Source organism: Paramormyrops kingsleyae, chromosome 14, assembly GCF_048594095.1.
Source record: "Paramormyrops kingsleyae isolate MSU_618 chromosome 14, PKINGS_0.4, whole genome shotgun sequence".
In the NCBI taxonomy this organism is placed as follows: Eukaryota; Metazoa; Chordata; class Actinopteri; order Osteoglossiformes; family Mormyridae; genus Paramormyrops; species Paramormyrops kingsleyae.
In genome coordinates, this window is record NC_132810.1 from 20,488,598 (window position 1) to 20,509,074 (window position 20,477).

Below are 20,477 nucleotides of genomic sequence, written 5' to 3' on the forward strand. Positions count from 1 at the left end.
AATAATAATAATAATAATGACATCAATGATGATGATTATTATTTTCATCACGATATAGCCTATCTGGTAAGGAAAAACATATACAAGAAAAAAAGTTCCTATTTAATTCTAGTTATTCTAGTTTTTCACTTGTCATTTTTACTTAAATTGTCAAAATATTGTACAGATTAGCAGGGTTGCCAGCTCTCACGCAGCTGGCGTGACACGCTTTCACGCTTTCTCGATCACGTAGAAAATCTTACGGCAAATCTATATCAGTCCAGGATAAACCTAAAATTAGCTACATCAAAAGTACCGGGGTAGTTTGCAAAACTGACTATTTACAGGGTAATTAAACTTTTACAAACATATAAATTCGTGTTCATGTGCGTACAGATTATCTCTAATTGAAAATTTCACTCCAGCCAACTGACCTGCAGAGCCTCCTTTTTATAACAATATGCCACAGCAACTCACAATAATTCCTACATAAGAGGTTCCAAAATACTATTTATGCATTGATATATATCGCCATCTTATGGTGACTTTCATTTACATTAATTAAAGAAATTACACGCACGCAGAATATGTTTGCGCGCATACATAACTGCGTGTAAGCGCACACTCATACGAATATTTTATGAGATGGATATTGAAAATCGAGATTTTGAGGTGTTGTTAGGTTACTATAGTAGGCCTACAGATGCGCAGACCGCACAACTGTTGCATTAAGAAGTCACTTGGATCCTAAGCATAAGTTTAAATGGGGCAAAGAGATCGTATTTAACTATAACTCACGTTTCAAAGAACTAAATATTAATGGGAATATTGGGAGAAATTAACACATGGTAGCGCCTTTGAAATGCCATTATTTTTAGAAAATACTGGGAAAAATAAGGCGCTAATTAGAATAATCGCAATATACTCTGAATAACCAAGAACAAATGGCAAGGATAACACTGAGAGCAGAAAAAACACAAACGCCTACGTTTTACAGTCCACAGATTTTTCAAAAATCGCATATAGCTCATTGTACGGCTCTTCTATGATCAGGAACCATGCAGTTCAGTTACCTTTACATATACAGTACTGGGCGTTGCATAATGATGAACTGAGTATAGGCAAAACGGCGCACATCACGTTTCCAGCGATTCGCTAGACTCAAGTAATACTTCAGGTTTTCCATGTTTGTGTAAGAGAAAAGAGTATACTGCAGCGTATTCCACAGGTTGGTAAGAAGATTTTATTTCAAACATGTTATGCATTGTATGGCACATAAGACAATACGTCAGTCATCAATTAGGGATTCCCGTGGTTAAAATACTGCATGGATCCACTCAATGTGCGCCTGTTCAAACAGTTGCCACAGAATCAAACAGAATGTAAGTTAAACCTTCTACAATGATACCCCCTGATTGATGTTCTTTTACTGCTACAACTGCAGGGATCCCTGCTTTCAGAGAACTATCATGTGATGATGACCAACAGCAACACACATTTATGATAATAAAAATTATAATAAGCAAACAAAATATTAGTGTTAATAGTGAAAAAATACAAATGATCAAGTTCAGCTGTGTAGGAAAAGGCAAAAATAAAAAGCCTATAAATACTATGACAAACATTCTGTTGACTTCACAATACTGATTTTCAGCACTTCGGTCGGTAAGCAACATTTTTAGTTTCTTATTAACTACGATTAAGCTCCGTCCTTAGTTCTGTCATAACACATTATCTACTCGCCATAAAATATAGCCTTTCTCGAATGGGGAAACTTAGTAAGTTTCCAAAGCCAAAACATGACCTCAGTAACTGTAATTTCCGCTTGGAAAACAACTTCAATGACACTGAGATCACGGGCGCTACACAGCATCAAGACTGACATGCACTTTCTGCCTTGTAAACTGAAGCAAAATCACACATAAATGGTTATGGAAAGACAAAACACACCAAGAAGAAAGTTTTGGTTATAAATTAAAACATTAATATGCACTCCTATCCTGCAAACAAATAATAAAAAAAAACATTTCACACACAAAACACTAGATAATACTTGGTGGGCATGTGCCTTCCGTTCTTGCAACCGTACCAGATGTATCTATAGCTTCTAGTCAAAATGAAAGCCAGCATACTTGTAAACATACATTTTGGATACAGAAAAAAACCATTAAATCGTGAATAAAGGACGGATAGGAAGGGAGGAAATATATTTAATGGAGACACAGCTTGGTATGATCAATCCAATTTCTACTATGCAATTTTAGAGAGCACACAACAGCAAACTAAAAATATCGACCGTGAAAATAGAAAACAGGAAAAACGGGGGGGAAAAATGCACTTTTAACATTCATTTAATTATAATTAAACTACACTGATTGATTCAAGTTACACCCACTGTTCATGTGTCTTTTCTAATGACCCGTATTACAATCAGCCAGCATCGCTTTACCAGAAGGTCTGTAAGGCTGTTAGAGGTAATTAACTCCACAATAAAAAGGACCTCCCTGTTCTGGACACTAGAAAGTTATTCACATGCATTTAATCCTTCTCATCCTCTCATTCATAAAGTTAAAATTGTAAGGTAAAAAAAAAAAAAAAAAATAGAAAAAACAATACCTTTTAAAAACTAATCTGTATAAAAACATTTTAGAGAGTAAAATTATTCTGGTAATGTTGACAGATCTGCCAACATTTTATAATAAAAAAATAGTCTGCAAATACTGTAAACATAATCAATGCTACTGAGAATTAATAAAAAAAAAAAAAAACGGTTTTGGGGTTAAGTGAAACGCTGACTTTCCTCTCTGCAGAAAAAAAACAAGCTGATTTAAAATAAACACTCAAGAGTAAAGTGCAAGGTGACACGTTATAGTATTGTTTTTTTTTTTTTTACTTTTTAATTACACAGAAACAGATGTAGTGTCTGCATTTAAGAATGTATTAATCTATTTAAATTGTATAAAAGGTTCTATCTTAATATAGTATAATCCTTACTTTTATTATAAAGAAAAAACATTTTTCATCAAAATGTCTTTTTACAATTATTCAGCTAGATTATACCCTAAAACCCATTGTCAGCATTTGAATCAACACCATAAGAGGTACTTAAAGTAAATTGATTATATGCATAGTTTCCATTCATGAAAAAAGGAGAAACAGATTACTTAGTGTAAGTTTGGTCAGTAAATACATAGATCCTTGAGTTTCCTCCTGAAATGTACACAATTTCTCAAGTTTTTATTGCCAAAAAAGGGCACCCGTTATGAATCAAACCGTGCAAAGTTTTTATATAAATAAACCAATAACAACCTTGCAGTACATTCAACCAATAAAAACTCAGCATACAATTCGACCAATAGAAATTTATGTCCAGCAAGTTAAGTGTTACTTCGTTAAGGCTCTGCTTTTCAATTCTGATATCACAGTAATTGAATTTACAAAACAAAACATTGACATAGAAAATATATATTTACATGGTGATAAGTTCTTAATGTAAAAGTAACCTGCAGTAAACTGGATGAGTATTGCGCTACGATTGAGATTAATGGAGATCCATTTCATAGCAGAGGCTTGAGGACAGAGCGCAGCGAGCGGCCCTCTCTGGTGAGCTCTCTAGTGTAGCACATGCACGGTAGGGGCACAGCCTCCTCGCGCCGCTCCACAGTGTTGAACTTGCACTCTTTCAGGTGGTCGGCCATGCTGGCGATGTTGGCGAACTTCCACTCATCCACGGTGCCAAAGGCTGTGCTAAACTGCCACACCTGGGGTAGGGGGGCAGGACAACCAAAGGCATCAGTGATTGGTCATAGCTCCCCATGTCATAACAGTTGAGGAGACCTGCAGACCATCTTATTTAAACTGTGTTTGCAGTTCAGTCCAAAATTCCTAATTTCTTACAAACTTTGCAATTGCATCAAAGTAGCATCATTTCACAAAACCAGATAGGTATTAACAATTTCCAAAGACTTTTATTAAGATCTTACGATATAAATGAGAAGTTCGCAAACCTTGTCCTTTATCTGCCACGATGACGACCCATTAGGCAGGAGAGTCTTCTCCCACAGCAGTACGACCATCCCACGCACCATCAGGAGGCTGGCACAGACGTCCCTCATCAGGTGCGACACCCTGGAGAACTGGCACAGGCTAAAGCCATCCAGGAAGGAGGCGATGTGCTGCAGAACCTCAAAGGGAAGGCTACTCAGACCGTCCCACTGCGACGCAAATGCACACATCCTGTCTGAGAGGGGTCTGGCGGCCGGTGTAGGAACGCTGGGCTGAACCCCAAAGGACCTCAGGTGGCGGTCGTGGATGATCCGGAAACCCTGCACAGACGGGCAGAACCGCCTCTGGGAGTAGGTGCAGCCATAGCAGGCTAGGGGACAGCGATGCTCCATCCAGCCATTGAGGCCTGCATGAATGTCCCCATGGACGTTTTTGAAGTGGGAAGAGAACTCGTCTCGGCGGAAGAGCTGGCCGCACACGAAGGTAAACATGGAGCGCTGCTTGGTCTGGTAGCGAGCCACGCACTCGAGGACCAGGTCCAGCCGGAGAGTGTGAAAGGGGCTTGGGTTGGAGAGCTGTGGGTTGGCGTGGTCGCAGGCGGGAGCCGATGCTATATCGCCCACCATGGTCTTGGTCGCCAATATGGCGGAAGGGAAGGAGAAGGTCTGAGTGCCCAAGTCGATGCGGCAGCCGTCAACGAATCGGCTGTCTGAGATCCCTCGGCCTCCAGGGGAGTCTCCCAGGCAGAAGAGCAAGGCCGCGGTAATGACGTCAATTCCGTGGAGACCCATTGGGTCGTCGGTCACTTCCAGATCAGAGGTATCCACCGATTTGTCTTCCTTCTTCACACGGAAGGGGCAGGCATCGGTGAAGAAAGCCCGGCGACCGTTTAGCGTGCATATGCTCATGCCCCTGAGCATCTGCAGGTTATGCATCTTGCGCGCCAACCATCTGTCCTCAAAGACAACAGGTAGGTGCTGCAGAGCATCTCCATGCACCAGGTCAGGAAACTCAATTGGAAGTGGTAGCGCCAGTGGTAGCGCCAGTGCTGGAGGCTGGGAACCTGGCAGCTCCTGGGCTTCGAAAGATATGGAATGGTAAGGCACCTCCAGGTCATTTTCAGGCTGACCGATTTCGAAAGAGTCCATCTCAGGCTGTCTGAACTCAGCCGCATCCAAGTCCATCTCATCCCAACCAGGCTTGATCTGTTCACCCCATACAGGGTGGAAACCATTGCGTGGCAGTCTCCTGTCAAACCCCGTCATTCCATCCTCCTCCAACCTATCCTCTAAAACTTCTACTAATCCATTCTGTTCCATCCACTTGTTCCCATCACTCAAGGCACCTACTGGAAATTCACAATCAGTTCCCCCTACTGCTCCAAGCTCACAATCAGACTCTGTGTCACACTCCTGCCTATCTGCATACTCCAGGTCCAAGTCTTCCTCTCTGCTTCCCTCGCTGTGTGCCTCAGTTGTCCCTGACTTTTTCTCCGTTATGTTTCCATTGACTAAGTCCATTTCCTTGGTTGTGTTACTGAGGATATCTAAAGCTGCCACTAAACTTCTGCTGGTTTCTACTGTAGCTTGATAGAGCTCACCGTAAGACTCCTCGTCTATACCGATGATTCCATTAGCTATTTTAGCGTCTGGAAGTGTTGACACTACAGGTACTTCCTCACCCAAGCTAGCCCTTTTGTCGACATTTTTGGACGCCATGGATGCTACTTTGAGCGACTCCAACAGCATCCGTTGATCTTGCAGGGCCAAAGCCATGTCAAGCTGCTCCACCACGTCGATATCCTTGCTCAGGTTCTCATAGGACTTGCGGTCGGCGTAGCTGACGGGCCAGCGATTCCACTCCATGGTGCAACACACCACGCTCGCCGGGCACACTTTGAGGTGGGCGGCGATTTTGTGCCGGGGGACGGTGAAGGGACACCCGAAGTCACTGTTCACACATGGCACTCTTTCACGAGGACAGAGCAGGCGGTGCTCTCCAGCTTTACACGAGTGGAAGACCGCGCCGCACACCAGGGAGCAACCGACCAGGTCGCAGGAAACTCCAGGCTCCGGCCTGATCATGCACCTCCGGTTTACGCAGTTTGCGCAGTGCCTGTGCTGTTCCTCCATTTTAGGCGTCACTAGCTCTGTGAGAAAATCAAGAGGAGAAATCTGAGAGAAAAGTCTGGAAGAAAAACTTACTGCACTACTACTAACATATATAAAACAGTTTCAGTCACAATATAGGCCTACTGATAGTGGTTTGTAGTTTGTATACCAACTCATATCCGTTAGAGGATTTATGTACTTGATGTATTTGGAAAACACAGCTTGGCTTCCTGTCTTTCACATGTGTGATATGTTGACAAATTTCTAAGCATCATCGCCAGAGATACTTCAGATTGCAGAGACGAACACGAGGTGCAGAATTTGCAAAAGTGACTCCTAGTAAACATCATAACGGCTTCATTAAGAAATATGTCCTCTTCTGAAATATGCCACCTTTTTTTAGACATTGGACGTTTTGCAACTTGGGGCTTATGAACACGGCAGGAAGATTAAGTATCCCCATAACAGCCGCTATCAAGTGTCACCCAATATGACCAGTTTATTGGCTATCCATTTATAAAATATACACCCCATGATATTATGCAATACTGTTTTGCACCAACACAAATGTGTTTCTTACTTGGAATTGGGGCAGTTCTATGCCATGTAAAGCTGCTTATTTCATCCACTTAAAAGGTTTTAAATAACAGCTCTGTGTGGTCACTGAAGAAAAAGACTAATCAAAATCATTAAACATAACAAAATACATATTAACTTTCATTAATCCCCAAGCATCTTGCATATTCTTACTAGTTGTATTACAACACATATTTGTTTGCTAATCATGTTTTTGTAAATCTCAATTAAAATGTACAAATTAAATCATACCTTTCCATCTTTCTCTAAAATGGTAAATAACGTTCAATTTTTGCCTAAACTCTAATATTGGGTAGATTTCAATCCAACTGAATGTTCTGTCAGTGTGACAGAGGACATAATATCACCGTGGCAAGGAACAGACAAGGTTAGTGTGGTCTCCACCGCAGTGTATATTAATAATGTTTTGTGTTACATATATAGCCAATGTGTGATGCCTTCAACAAATCATTCTCTTATGATACAATGTGATATATTCATGCGTATACCGTCAGTTCAGGAAATACAACAAAAGGTAAACAGCCCTTTCCAAACCCCCCATACCACCTGCGAAATCTCATTACATGCCAAAAAAAACATAAATTAAGGAAAAAAAATACACAAAATCACTCAGCTTTTTCCACATTTAAAGCAGAGAAGGACAAACAACACTTTTGCCGGAATGCGGGTAGATATTTACCGGTTGCCCTTATTGTATTAGCGGTATTACAAACACATTTCAGGCTCAAGTTCATATTCTGATCCACGAGCCTAAGAGGGTACCACACAAAGGCATCTGAGACATATACTTTCCAGATAGTTTCTTCCTGACCCTGAAGATGAGGCCTGCATACTACAGGATGTGTATTACATTCCTAGCTTTGCTGTAGGCCTGCGTATCTGCTTGGTTCACTTCTGAACTATAGCCCTGGATTAACTGGTCCTATTATTAGTTATTTACCTTAAGTATTTATAGCTTTGCATTCTCCACAGCACCAACGCCTCAGAACACATCTGAGAAATGCACTATTTGCACAATACCTACCACATACAGTATTTGTTGAACACACACCAACATAAAACAATGATTTTAAAAAAGCAATTATTTACTACACTTCTATAGCTACAGAAAAAAAAACATTTGATATTAAATGTACGACTAGCAAAGGAGGACGATCATTCCGAACAACGCAAAGCCTTCATCAAGACATCCTTGGTAGTTACTTGTTTTGAAACAAATCCAGTAGAGGTCTATTTTTAGCATGGCGGGGGCTGTTTAGAAACCTCTTGTTATTCTCCGAGAGGTCACCCACAGGTTTGCAGGCTTCTAAACAGCACTGGCTGACACTTGACAGACACTCCACCAGTAAGACGAAATCATAAACACAATTTAAAGGCACAATACATAGTTTCATGTTTAAGGACTCAAAATAATAAGGACTTAAAATATCTAGAAAATCAAATTATTTAATGTCGGGAATTATTAACATTGTGTCAATTACAAAGGGCTCATTAAAAAAGTAACCTGTACATCTGATACAATGTTGCTAAAAATCACATTGCAGCGGCTATCATCATAGTAACTTTAACTTTTAAATTAAATATGCTTTGCAATGTACTGGTCATTTAAAGAAGCGTCAAGATATGTTAAGGGACAAAGCTCATCCCAACATTAAAGTAGCTTAGTCCGGTGTTGGTTTATGCCAGTAGACTTGGTTTTACTTTGGCAGTTACATCAGTGGCATGATGATGAGCGGATGCTGGTTTCCTAAAACTACAACAAATGGTCAAATTATAATTCTGCATTTAACTGCCAAATCCCTACCGTTAATCGTTCCTTGTTTTGTGCTTTCTTCAAATACACGGGATAATTTTTCCTGCCCCTGTAGGCCAATGTTTATCCGTAGCAACTTGATTAAATACGAAGTTCGAGTCCCTATAATTACTGAATTGCGTTTCATGTAAACACACTGAATTGCATATAAAACGCATATCCGGGTTTGTTAGTGTTTCCGTATAAACAGACTCGCTATTTTCTTAAATGAAGGACATAAAAGTGTTTTTAAAACAGTTTATGCATGTGTGTGTTTTAATTACTGTCTTGGAAACAAAACGAGAGAGGATGCGTTGGCAGATTTTAGAGAAAAGCGCCATAGGGTAATTCAATATGTATTCTATGTTGAAACTAATGTTTTGCACAGCATGTCCACGTCAGATAATGAGTTTAAGGGCAAAATGTGCCTGTGCATTCAAGGAAACCGGCTCTTGGAAATCAGACCTGCTCCAGGCTCTAATTGACAGGGACAGAGATAGCAGGGGGAAGCCCGTCCTGATGCAACTATTGCATGCTGTGCAGACACCGCCCTGGCTGCGGGTGACCAACTACACACACATACACAAAAAAACACTGATTTCATGTTTTGTAAACTTTGATACAAAAGGTAAAACAAGCAGCACTAAAACGTACTTTTTCTTACATTTTTAGTGGAAGCTAGCAGAGGTAACAAAAGGCCGGATTCATGCCAGGATGGATAACTGGCGAACTGGCAACCTTAGGGTTTTGTTAAAACCGGAAAGTGTGCAGCACACAACCGGCGATTTTGCTTGTAAATGCTAAGTGTGCGGTGCGATGTTGACTTCACTGAATATTTAGCGATTAGGCTAACAAAGTTTGCAGACGTGCTCCGCGGACTGGGCATTTCCCGGCCGGGATCCGCATAACAAACTCCGGCCTTCCGCGACAATGCATGAAGGCAGCCCGAAATACGGATCGCACGTCTGCAATTCTCCAGAAACGGTAAAACGTAATGAATACATAGATCCTGTGCTTATAGTCCGTCGGTTAGTCAGCCATACCAATTTCTTACGCTGTCACTAAAGTTAGGACCCTTCATATCCCGGTACAGTATGGAAACTAACAAACTAATCTCCGACCCCATACATACGAACAAAATCAAACTCGAAACTCACTTACCGAGTCAATACGATCAACCAGATCTTTGCTGTAACTCCACTGTTATTTGCTATTATTATTACTACATATACTTATCAGTTATATGCTACTTTACTTTGTTTCAAAGCTAGCACTTTCGCCGATCTATACTTAGTGCGTGTTGTTCACTGTCTGGGACGCCAGTGTGTGCCGTCATTACGCACAGGGTTACCAGACTGATCTCCAGATTGAGAAACAAAGCAGCATTTATTCATTCATTTTCATTCTTTGTATAAAAAAGTAATCTACAATTACATTAATTGTCTATAGACTATACACGGCAAATAATAATAAATAATGAATAATAAGTATTATTGTTATTAAGTTAATTTCTGTACCTTAATAGAAGTGGTGTATTCGGTTCCCCAGACACTGCGGAACCCTAACTTTTAATGTATCTTTGAAAGTTTGTCCTTGGAGACATCTCGAGCGTTCCCACAAGATTAATAAATGCAGACAAGCGGCTGGATACATCGACATCTCAATGGGAACATTTTCTACATTAAGGAACACTATGTTCTGATTCGTCATTACATTAAGCAGTTAATGTACTTATGTATTTTCATTTTTGTTCTCTTGGTACTAATTACAGTATTTTTCGATGAATGTAACAACGTATTTGTATGTGAGATGTATACAGTGCAGTCCTTCAAAATGTCAATTTTCGTATCTTTTAAATTAAACAAAACATCCATAGTGTGAATTAAGGACTCAACCGTAAATCTGGTGACAGAAATATTTTTTATTACATAATGACATTTTTGAAACACCAAATTTAAACCTGATTAAATATCCGTGAATTTTTATTGCTTTATTTTTTCAAGAAAAAGGTTCCACCACTTATCGCTAGTCCCTTACACCTTTATTTTAATTTTCCATTCCATGTTTTTTTTTTTTTTTTTGAGATCTAAAATAAAATAAAACACACTCTGTCCGGTAAAATCTGATCTATAAAATATATATTGATTTCATAAAAATATTTGAAAAAAGAAAAATAACTTGAAAAGCGAAAGAAAACTAGGTAACAAACCTTTACATACTACTCCAGTTTTAATCCTAAGCATCATCCCAGCCTTGTTAATTAGTCTGATTAATATAATCCACTGTACAGAAATGCGCAAAGGGCAACAAGGTTCATAATCTGGAAATTTTGTTTGGTGCAGAGAAGATGTATGACTCTATAGGAGCTTGTGTGGGCCGGTTAAACGTCAGGAAGCCACCTCAGAGAGGTGATGGACGTTAGACAAGGTAAGCTGTGCTTCCTGTGTGGGATAGGACCACCTGGTCCGGAGCCAAAGCTTCCCGAAGACCGCCGTGACGAGGAGCAGGATAAACAGCAGACCCCCCAGGACAAAGGTCTCCACAGGCGGTAGGCCACCAGCATCTGTGGTACAGAGGGGGATATAGGGAGGGGTTGTCCGGCCCGTTGTATTAGCCTGCATGGTGATTAAGGGGACAAGTCATCAGTTAGATGCTTTCTGCTTAATAAAGGCACTTACTGAAGCTTGCCTTGCCCCTGTTGTCCATCAGCCTTCTGATTGGTCCGTAAGACACCGTATGGGACATTGTGAGATCCCTCCTTGTCCGGGCCATCGCACCTTCCCCAGAACAGTTCTGTTGAAATCAAAATTTGGGGTTGCATGTTTTTTTTAAGTGTACACATCAAGATTTTAATTTATTCAATTCGTATCCTAAATTACATCTTAATTAATATAATTGCAATTAAAATATCCATCTTTCTAGAGGTGGTAAACTTAATCTCTATTTATGAAGAATATCTCTTTAAAAACCTTCCTACTTTAATTACTCATTATTATGTTCACTGACAAAAATTTTGAAATACTGCATTTTTTTTTTTCGAGTAACACAGCTTGCATTTGCTCTAGGTTATCATCTGCGAAACAAACAAAACATGATAAATTAGCCCTGATCCTTATCCAACCCATTCAGTTTTTGAATGGCGCAGTTAATTTGCCTAATTAGCTCCGCCAAGCCTGATTAAATGAGATTTCAGCTGCTACAAAAGCCAGAACTTTGACATCGGCCTTCCAGGAACAAGCTTTAAAGGAACAAGCTTCCAGGAACCAGCTTTGAACAGCAAGTCACATCCCCGATAACAAGTAACTGCAGCCATGGTAACAATGTCATATTACTGCTCCTCTTTCAAATAAACTTCAAAGCTGTATTGAATAAGAGAAGAAAGAAAACAGGAGAAATGCAGGCTATCCATCCTGCTAGGCTTCATCGGGCACTCACAGGCTGGCAGGATCCGGCTGTGTTGTGGCAGATCTGCACGTTACAGTGCAGGAAGACGTCCTTGTACGCGTTGCCCACAAACTTGAACATCTGGATGTGGAAGAGGGCCTCTGATCCTCGACCGTTCCTCAGGACTGTCAGAGTCTGCTCGTTTGCAACCACGGGGCAGCTGGGAAATGGAGCGGCGGACAGTGCTTTCATCCCTTGTTATCCCTCTTATTTTTTTGTTCTTTTTTGTTCCTCCTGCTCTGACCCTTTGTGAAATTCCCCCAAAGCACACCTCGAGGGCCCCCCCCCCACCCCCCAGTACTGAGGTTTGAGGGCCTAGCCCTTAGAAACGCCTCTGTGTGCTTGGAGACCATCTATCAGAGTTTTACTGCGCTGGGGTGTTTCACAGCAACACAGACGAACATTTTCCAGGGGTTCCGTTCCCCCCGCTATGACATCAACAGGCCCTTAATTATGATTTTTCTTACAGCCACATGCTTCATTATTAGATAATTAACTGAAAAACAGTTTGATAAACACCAGAGATCACTGTTAATGTACCACTCTTTTATACAGAAAAATATCACTTAGATACTTATAATTAACACAAAGGCACAAACTATTACGGATTTTTTTTCCGTAATGGACTCATTAGGAACTAATTAGAATATATTCATATCGACAATTAAAAATAACAGTAGCGTGACTCGTATTTCAAACCCGTAACGGGTGAAGGTATCCTAGCTACACGGTTGCTAACAGAAATAAATACTTCTGTGTTTGTAAGGCGAGCACAGCTGTCAGCATGCAGCGTAAACGGCTCTGGGCTCGGCGTCAGCGGACAGGGCTGTTTTGTTATTGATTCTCTGTGCGGCTCCCCACTTGTCGTTTGCATTCCTCCGGCATCATTTTACCCGTCTGAATTTTGACATACTGTTGTGAGCGTGTGGTGTGTGGTCATGTGACAAAACAAAGTCTTGCTTAGTGTATGTGGCACTTGGCAAGGATACAGGAAGAGTAGGAGGACAGACTTACTTAACCTAAATTATAAAACTGGCGCTTCTGTGCGTGGATTTTTATACTCAAATGATGAATAAACTTCAGGCCTGTTTAGTTGGTGCACACTACTACTCATAAAAATATGGCACTTCATTTATATTATGTATTCAATTCAATGCAACATTATTTTTTATTGACAACAAAACTCCTGTTTCTCTCATTATTTTTTTCAGATATTGTTTATAAATAGCTTGGTGGTTCTATTAAGGTGCTGTTGACACCACTAGGGTTTGGTGTTCGAATCCCACCTCTGTTGCAACTGCATGTTCTCTTTATTGTTGTTGCATTGGTTTCCTCTGGGTGTTCCAGGTCCTTCCCACACACCATAAAGCATAAACCTACTGGCATCCATCCCAGCCTTGTGCCTGATGCTATCTGGGACAGACTCCAGTCCCCCTTGCTCAGCTGCAGTGTTTACCACCACTCAAACCACACACTTACATGGCGCCCCCTTTTGGCCACAAATTGTCACTACATCGAGGGGGTAACTTTCTGAGTGGGGCCCCAGACACAATAAATTCCCCCTGCACTCAGTGACCCTGACCTGGATGAGTGGTGGGAGACGGAGTTATGGAATCATTGATTATTTAGTGTTTTAAGCAAAAGAATGTCACGTCCCTATAATATATCAGAAAGATCAAAACATCCATTTAGTAACCATAAAGCAGGGTTATTTAACTCACGGTCCTCAAGGGCCGAGCCCTGCTGATTTTCCAGCCTTCCTTCACCTGTGAGCCAGGTGTGAAGCCTCTGACCAATCAGAATCAGTAATTATTAAACTGAAAACAAGGCCTGGATTTGGAATCGAGGGCCTGAGTTGAATAGTCCTGCCATAAAGCAATCATGGCCTTAAACTCAAAATAGAACTGTTAATTCTTATATTTCATAAGTGCAATTTGTATATCCAGTGCAATTTGTATAGTCAGTGCAATTTGTATATTGGAGTACATTGAGTTGTCAAGTGACAATGACAATAGAGATTATCTTATCTTATTCGTAAACCAGGGTGCAGTCATAATAATTACGGCTTTTAGTACGTTCTGTATTTTGTAGTGATAAGAAGGGATTCAAAGGTGACATAAATGCAGAGGAGCATTGATGTACACTGCTCAGATCATCAAGGTAGACTCATGACAGACCTGTCCTTGATGAAGATGTACTCGACGTCGCTGGACGGATCATTGGTCGGAGTAGCCCAGCATCTCTCTAACCGCAGCGTGAGATGAGCAGGTATCTGAAAGACAAACGTTTCTGTGTTGGTCACAAATCCCCGAGCCAAAACTGCTGACTTGCTTCGAATAGCACATCAAACATATTGATTTAGTGAAGGGTGAAGCTTGTGAGATAAATCCACACTGCAGAAGGTGTTTGTCGGGCATGGGGGTAGATTTGAATGTTAGACAGGGTAGAAACACATGATTCCCAGCCAGCCTGCTAGATGACACCCTCAGCCACTGAGCTTATCACCAACTACGCAGAGGGTTAGAGGTTCAGCAATTTCAGTCCCATCCTCGGCAGAGTAGCCACATCTCTGTTGTGTCCTCCAACAAGGCCCTTTACCCCCAGGAATGTTCCAGAAGAGCCGAATAAAAGGCTGTCCCTGAGCTTGGCCCTCAAGGTTCGCTTTTAACTGTATATATATATGTGTGTGTGTGTCCCAACAGGGAGCATGATGGGATATGCAAATATGCAGAAACTCCAATGTACCTGTACTTGCGCAAATGGCAAGCATCATGATCTTGGCGTTGGGCTAGGGGGGAAGGTCCAGCAGAACACGGCGGGTTTTCAGAATGGCCAAGAACTCAACCCCGCTGCCTCTTGCTTACCATGAAGACCTTCACGTATATGATGTCCTCCAGTGTCAGGAAAGGAACGGTGGTCCACTTGTCCTCGAAGTTCTCATCTTTGTACAGCATCAGGGCCACAGAAAAGTTCCCATCTTCTGTGCTCAGAGTGATTGTCCTGAAGAGACAGGCGTTACATTACACTATTAGGGGGATAAACACCTTGGGTGTTTCTCAATATGCATAGTTGACCGTACTTGTGTTCTCGTGTACCCATTTTATGTTGTCTTCCATTGCCGATGACCCGTTCCAATACTCAAGAAACTAGCACAGAGAACAGTAAAAAATCCCCAGGTATTGTTTTTGCCCTGCTCCAGATATCAAAGATGCATCGGTTGCATCCTCATCAAACGAGACAAATCCCATTATTCATTGCGCCCAAACTTCATTCTTGGGAGGCAAGTTAGCAATACCACAAGTACGATGTTGGCGTCCTTATTGAGAAACACTCTCCAACACTACTGACAACTTCAAAGCCTTCGGTCTTGTCATTTATCTGCTTCATTTTTATTCATAACTATTTGATTAACAGCTAATTAGCTAAACCTGAGCCTGGGCTATCGTTACGCAACAGGCCATCCTTACGTAACATCGGGGATGTGTAATGAATGTGTAATGTCTGGCTCACCTGATGTCCACTTTGACCATGTTTTCCCCATTGGGCTGCTGGACCACGTAATTTATGGGATAGCGGCAGCCAAAGGTGATGTTGACGTAGCTTCTTGTGATGATATCTGAGTCGTTATTGCGGATGGTGTTAATGAACATGATGTGCATGTTGTCCGAAACCTAAGAAAAAGCCTCATTTCAGATTTCATATCTGCAATAATATGCAGGCCTGTTTAGCATCCAACACACAGGACATTAAACGAGGTAAATGATGACAGTAAATGCTAAACTTTAGACCAAACCTAGACAAAAACTGGCACGAGTTCCATATCCGGCCCGCAGGGATATTTTTATGGTGCAAATAATTAATAAATAAATAAATAAAAATATAACAAGTCTACTATAGTAGCTTTTATGTTAGATGAAATTAATCATTTAAAAAATGCCCCTTGTAGCAGCCAATAATGTAACAACTGGCAATAACATAACTACCAATAACATAGTAATTTTTAGCACATTAATGGTAGTTATTACATTATTGGCTGCTACATAATAACCAGCCAACAATGTAATAACTTATTATATTATGCACAAACAGTTATTACGTTTTTGTTTCAGAATGTGTATTACATTATTGGTAATTATTACATTATCAACTTACATTAAGAATGGAAAAATGCTGACATGGTGAAGCTTGGTGCTGGCCCTCCACAGACCATAACTGCCTCAGCTTGCTCTAGACAGATCTAAGAAACACCATCCAGCCTGGGAGAAGCTTTAATGTGATTTGAAGCTGGTGCTTTATGCTCTTGCCCAATACAAATCTGCTATTTTATTTCTGGCATTTAAGAACAATTCATTCACGTGAGCGCTGCAGCGGAAACCCAGGGAACAAAAGTGTTAAATCAGCATCGCATCCGGCCCCATGTGGGGCAAAAGGTCGTCTGGCTGCTGGGAAGGATATATTACCCTCAGCTGGCAAGACATATTTTATTGCCCCCCCCTCCCCACCCACCCACCAAGTGAATATATAAACACCCAAAGTGTGCAGTGAGGTGTCTACACAAACCACTGCGTCAAGCCAGCGAAGGAGAAATTATAATCATGCTGTTTATAAGCTCACATAAAGGGTGAGGTTTTTTAATTGGTTTATATACCTCAGGAGATTAACTGTCTAAAAGGAAGAAAAATACATTTAACTTAACTTTATCATGTTTATTAATTTAGAGCTCTACAATTATGGAATCTCTAACCGTTGAATTAAAAATGTAGTCAGGTGAAGGTTAACTGAAGAGTTTATACAAGTGTTCTACACTATGCTTTCCTCCCATAGTTTAGCCCATAGTATGTGTGTTATATTACATTGTGGGGACATTTGATATGAACCTGTTGATATAAACCTGTTTCACAAGGGGTAACTCCGTTTTACAAAAACCTGACTGCAATCAAAAAACTAAAAATGCCAAAAGTGTTAGGTTACTTATGGTTAAGGTTGTCATAGTTGGGATTAGGGTTTTCCCCCATAGAAATAAATGGATGGTCCCCATAAAGATATGAATGCAGATGTGTGTGTGTGTGTGTGTGTGTACTGGCATCCCACCCATGGTGTTCCACTACCTCGTGTCCTGTTGTTCTGGGATAGGCTCCAGGGTTACTGCAGTCCTGTACTGGATAAGCGATTATGGAAAATGGATGGATGGATGTTCTTCACACATTACTTGAACAACTTGTGCCTAAGAAATGACTGCAATGACTTGATTATTGATTCCCCCTCTGCAGTTCTATCAGTGTATTAAATTAAGCAATTATTATGTCTTACTGGAACAGTGGGATAGAGACTGTATCCCTTCTTCATTAATACATAGTTTTACCTTGTCCCTCTCAGCAAAATCAAATTTGTCCTGCAAAGAAGGGAAAATGTACTGAGGCCACAATTAAATGTAGCTGGAGTAAAATATTTATGATGGATCTTTCCAATATACTTTTATTGCTGCAAAATCCCCAAAGCAGGCATCTCTAAATTGCATTGCTTCAGAAACACAGGCACACAATATTGTGATATAACATCACAGACAAGTAAACTCCAGCTTATGAAAGCAAAGTAGCTCTTTCTGTTTATTAGAACACATTTTGGTAAATGTACAACAAGGAATCTGGTGTGAGGATTCATTACACAGTTAACATCTGAATATCCAGGGAAAATGGCAAGAATTCTTTCACCGCACTCCTTGTCAAAATAGAAGACTGACATCTTTAGCAAACAAAACACAAAGATAGGACAGATAGGGCAGAGTAACAGTGAAAGGGATGGTTGAAGCTGTGGTTTTTCTTTCTTGCAACCTTTAATTCAAACTGAGATCATTTCCTTTGTTTCCGGTTATGTGAAAAACCTTGTAAAAGACTACCTGAGAGCTAGATTTTCTCTGGCACAAAACAACTTTAATTTTTTTTTTTGCTGGATTTACGAGAAATGCCCTGTGCATTCTAAGCAACAGTTTCAATGATGGCTTCAAGTAGAGATTTATACCTTGGCTGGGGCCCGCAGTCTAAGGGGTAGGGGGTGGGGGGTCACTGTGTGAGCTGGAACTGAAATAAAAGGGGACTACAAAGTGGGACACCCAAGAACGGTTACCCCTATTGAGTACCCCTGAATCACGGCTATAATTTCCATATAAATCCAGCTAATTTAGTGCTGTGAGCCATCTACCCACCCCCGCCTCCCCCACTCCACTGCTTTGAAAAGAGTGAAAGCGGAGACCTGGACGCTCTTATTTATGGTTGGTGAAAAATATGCTCTTTGTCATCAACCTGAAAACCATGGCGTTCCTCATGGAGAAACAGCTCTTATGGTGGGTGGGGAGGGGGGGGGGAGGTCACATGACCTCATCTGCATTTCATGAAACAGGGAATCTAGAACAAGTGGGTGCGCATATCATGAGAAGAAACCCCCCCCAGCCAAGTTAATTAGTGGCATAAAAAGGTCGAGTGCATATCTGATTTGGGGGGGGCGTGTTTTTTTCTTATCCTCAGCGCCACAGGTGTATATATTTATTTTTTTCAGTAATATCTCTGTATTTTGATTGAGAAAGACGGTTTATTTAATCAAAATATGGGAAATATGTTGCAAACTCGGCTCTCAATTTTATGTTTCATAATTCTTCTTTCGGAACTGCGGCAAGGTAGTAAAATGAGATCCGCTAATAAGGAGTCGATCCACTTTTCCTAGTAATTTTCATGGTACGTCTCTGCATACGCCTTGCCTTACCGTGACGGTGCCACAGTCCGACAGGTTCGTCTTGACTCTGAACACGTAATTGTCGTTGATCTCGACACCGCGGCATTCTGGGTCATTCAGGTGCAGATCCCAGACCTGCGTGACATCGGCACATACGTCAGAAAGCTGGGAAGTACGGGATCCCAGGTCAGACCAGACAACATTCAGAGCAGTAATAGATATAACTCACAGAAACTGGGGGCACTTTGCTGAGGAAGAAGACGCTGGGTATGATCAGCTCCATCTGGTCATTCGCACAATTTACCGTCTCATTAAGCCCTAGGGGATAAGATTACATATTTCGGCAAGATTTATTTTCCTTTTAAACACAAAAGACACATAAATAATACAAGAATTAAAAAAGAAAATGAGGAGAAAATAATTTTATATTTCTAGGCTTGATATATATTTTAATGACTATATTAAATGTACAGCTTCTATGATACATTTTTATCTATATTTTAATACTAAACATAGATTCAAAGTTTATGTTTTTTTTAACAATTATTGCTAGAAATAAAAAAATATTTTTTGTTAAAACTTCAACACTGGCATCCAATCAGTGTTGAAGTTTTAACAAAAAAACCCAAATTTAAAAAAAAATGTTTTAAGTTTGTCATAATTAATAAAGCAATAAAATGTTTCAATCCTTAATTTTATTATAATGCTGTTGGCCATGAAGCACCAACTTCTCGCTGGAGAAAACGCACTTCACTGGCAGAAACCTGACTTCTCGCTGGAGAAAACACACTTCACTGGCAGAAACCTAACTTCTCGCTGGAGAAAACGCACTTCACTGGCAGAAACCTGACTTCTCGCTGACCCTACAGCTCTCAGTATCTGGAGCAACTTGCCATTATTCAAATTTTATTGCCGATTCCCGGAGATTGCCTAGAAACAAGTCGGGTCAAACGTCTTATTTTTCTAGCAGGAGTCCAGCCTGGAGAGTAGCAGCGGGAGAGATGTTTGCATCGGTTTTGAATATAAACAAAGTTCCAAAAAAAAAAAAAAAACAAAAAACAAATATCGCACGTGCTGTGAAAGCGTCACGCTGGTGGACCCAACTTTTGAAGACATCAGAAAACACCAGTCACAATAACGGCTCGTAAAAGACACAGAACGTGGAGCATGACCAAGGCAGACACTTACCATCTTCGGGCTCTTGGTAGACCGAGGATTCCGCGGCCGTCATGGTGAGCAGACACCACACGGTGAGCGAGATGGCAGTTACTCCCTTCGAAGACATCCCTTTGGTGGTTTCGGGAGACAGATCTCCGTCACCCTGTTCCTTCCCGACTTGACGAATCTTCGCGCCGAAGAAGCCGTCAACGCTACCCCCCCCCCCACCCACCCCTCCCTGGCAGCGACACACAGAGAGCAGTTCGACACGGACGCTACAAGGACTCTCCTTCTGGTCCTAAAACACCAGCTTGAGTGATGTCCTTGCCAACAATGAGATTCCTCACATGAATAGCGGGAGCCTAGTGAGGCCCAAGGTAACCCGAACCTACTTCACTTGGAGCGTAGAACCAGCTGCCGGGTTGAGCAAACGTCCACCACCACCACCAAAAAAAAAAAAAAAAACACACGCACCCACGTACCCAGACACCTCACAACCCGTTTAACGTGCACAAAGTAGTGACAGCAAGGGGAGGCTCTGCTTCGTTTTGTTTGCCACCCTTTGTCTACACTTTTTAAGAGATGACTGAAAGGCTTTTATATTGCCAAGACCCCCATTTCGGACCAACAAGGACCCCTGCAGTCACGTCAAGGGCAGCCCAATA

General features: G+C 41.2%; 2 protein-coding genes across 2 annotated transcripts; both read right to left on the bottom strand.

The window, feature by feature from the left end:
• Positions 1–1,208: 1,208 nt before the first annotated feature.
• On the bottom strand, positions 1,209–9,854 carry fbxo30a (F-box protein 30a). The gene is made up of 3 exons (XM_023839096.2): positions 9,646–9,854; positions 3,987–6,133; positions 1,209–3,740 (listed from the first exon to the last, which is right to left on the bottom strand). The coding sequence occupies exons 2-3, from the start codon at positions 6,114–6,116 to the stop codon at positions 3,537–3,539; spliced, it is 2,334 nt and encodes a 777-aa protein (XP_023694864.2). The 5' UTR covers positions 6,117–6,133; positions 9,646–9,854; the 3' UTR covers positions 1,209–3,536.
• Positions 9,855–10,385: 531 nt separating this feature from the next.
• LOC111857909 (pancreatic secretory granule membrane major glycoprotein GP2) lies at positions 10,386–20,422 on the bottom strand. Its single transcript, XM_023839146.2, has 9 exons — positions 19,843–20,422; positions 18,884–18,972; positions 18,685–18,789; positions 15,439–15,599; positions 14,793–14,928; positions 14,106–14,200; positions 11,920–12,088; positions 11,163–11,277; positions 10,386–11,047 (listed from the first exon to the last, which is right to left on the bottom strand). Exons 1-9 carry the CDS (start codon positions 19,937–19,939, stop codon positions 10,872–10,874), a joined length of 1,143 nt encoding a protein of 380 aa, XP_023694914.1. The 5' UTR covers positions 19,940–20,422; the 3' UTR covers positions 10,386–10,871.
• Positions 20,423–20,477: the final 55 nt, after the last annotated feature.

Coding starts and splice junctions, on each gene's coding strand:
- fbxo30a (XM_023839096.2), bottom strand. CDS start 6,116: ATGGAGGAACAGCACAGGCACTGCGCAAACTGCGTAAACCGGAGGTGC. Junction 3,741..3,986: donor CGTGGCAGATAAAGGACAAG/GTTTGCGAACTT, acceptor CCCCTACCCCAG/GTGTGGCAGTTTAGCACAGC.
- LOC111857909 (XM_023839146.2), bottom strand. CDS start 19,939: ATGTCTTCGAAGGGAGTAACTGCCATCTCGCTCACCGTGTGGTGTCTG. Junction 18,973..19,842: donor CTACCAAGAGCCCGAAGATG/GTAAGTGTCTGC, acceptor CTTATCCCCTAG/GGCTTAATGAGACGGTAAAT. Junction 12,089..14,105: donor TACATCTTCATCAAGGACAG/GTCTGTCATGAG, acceptor TCCATTTCCCAG/CTGCCCCGTGGTTGCAAACG.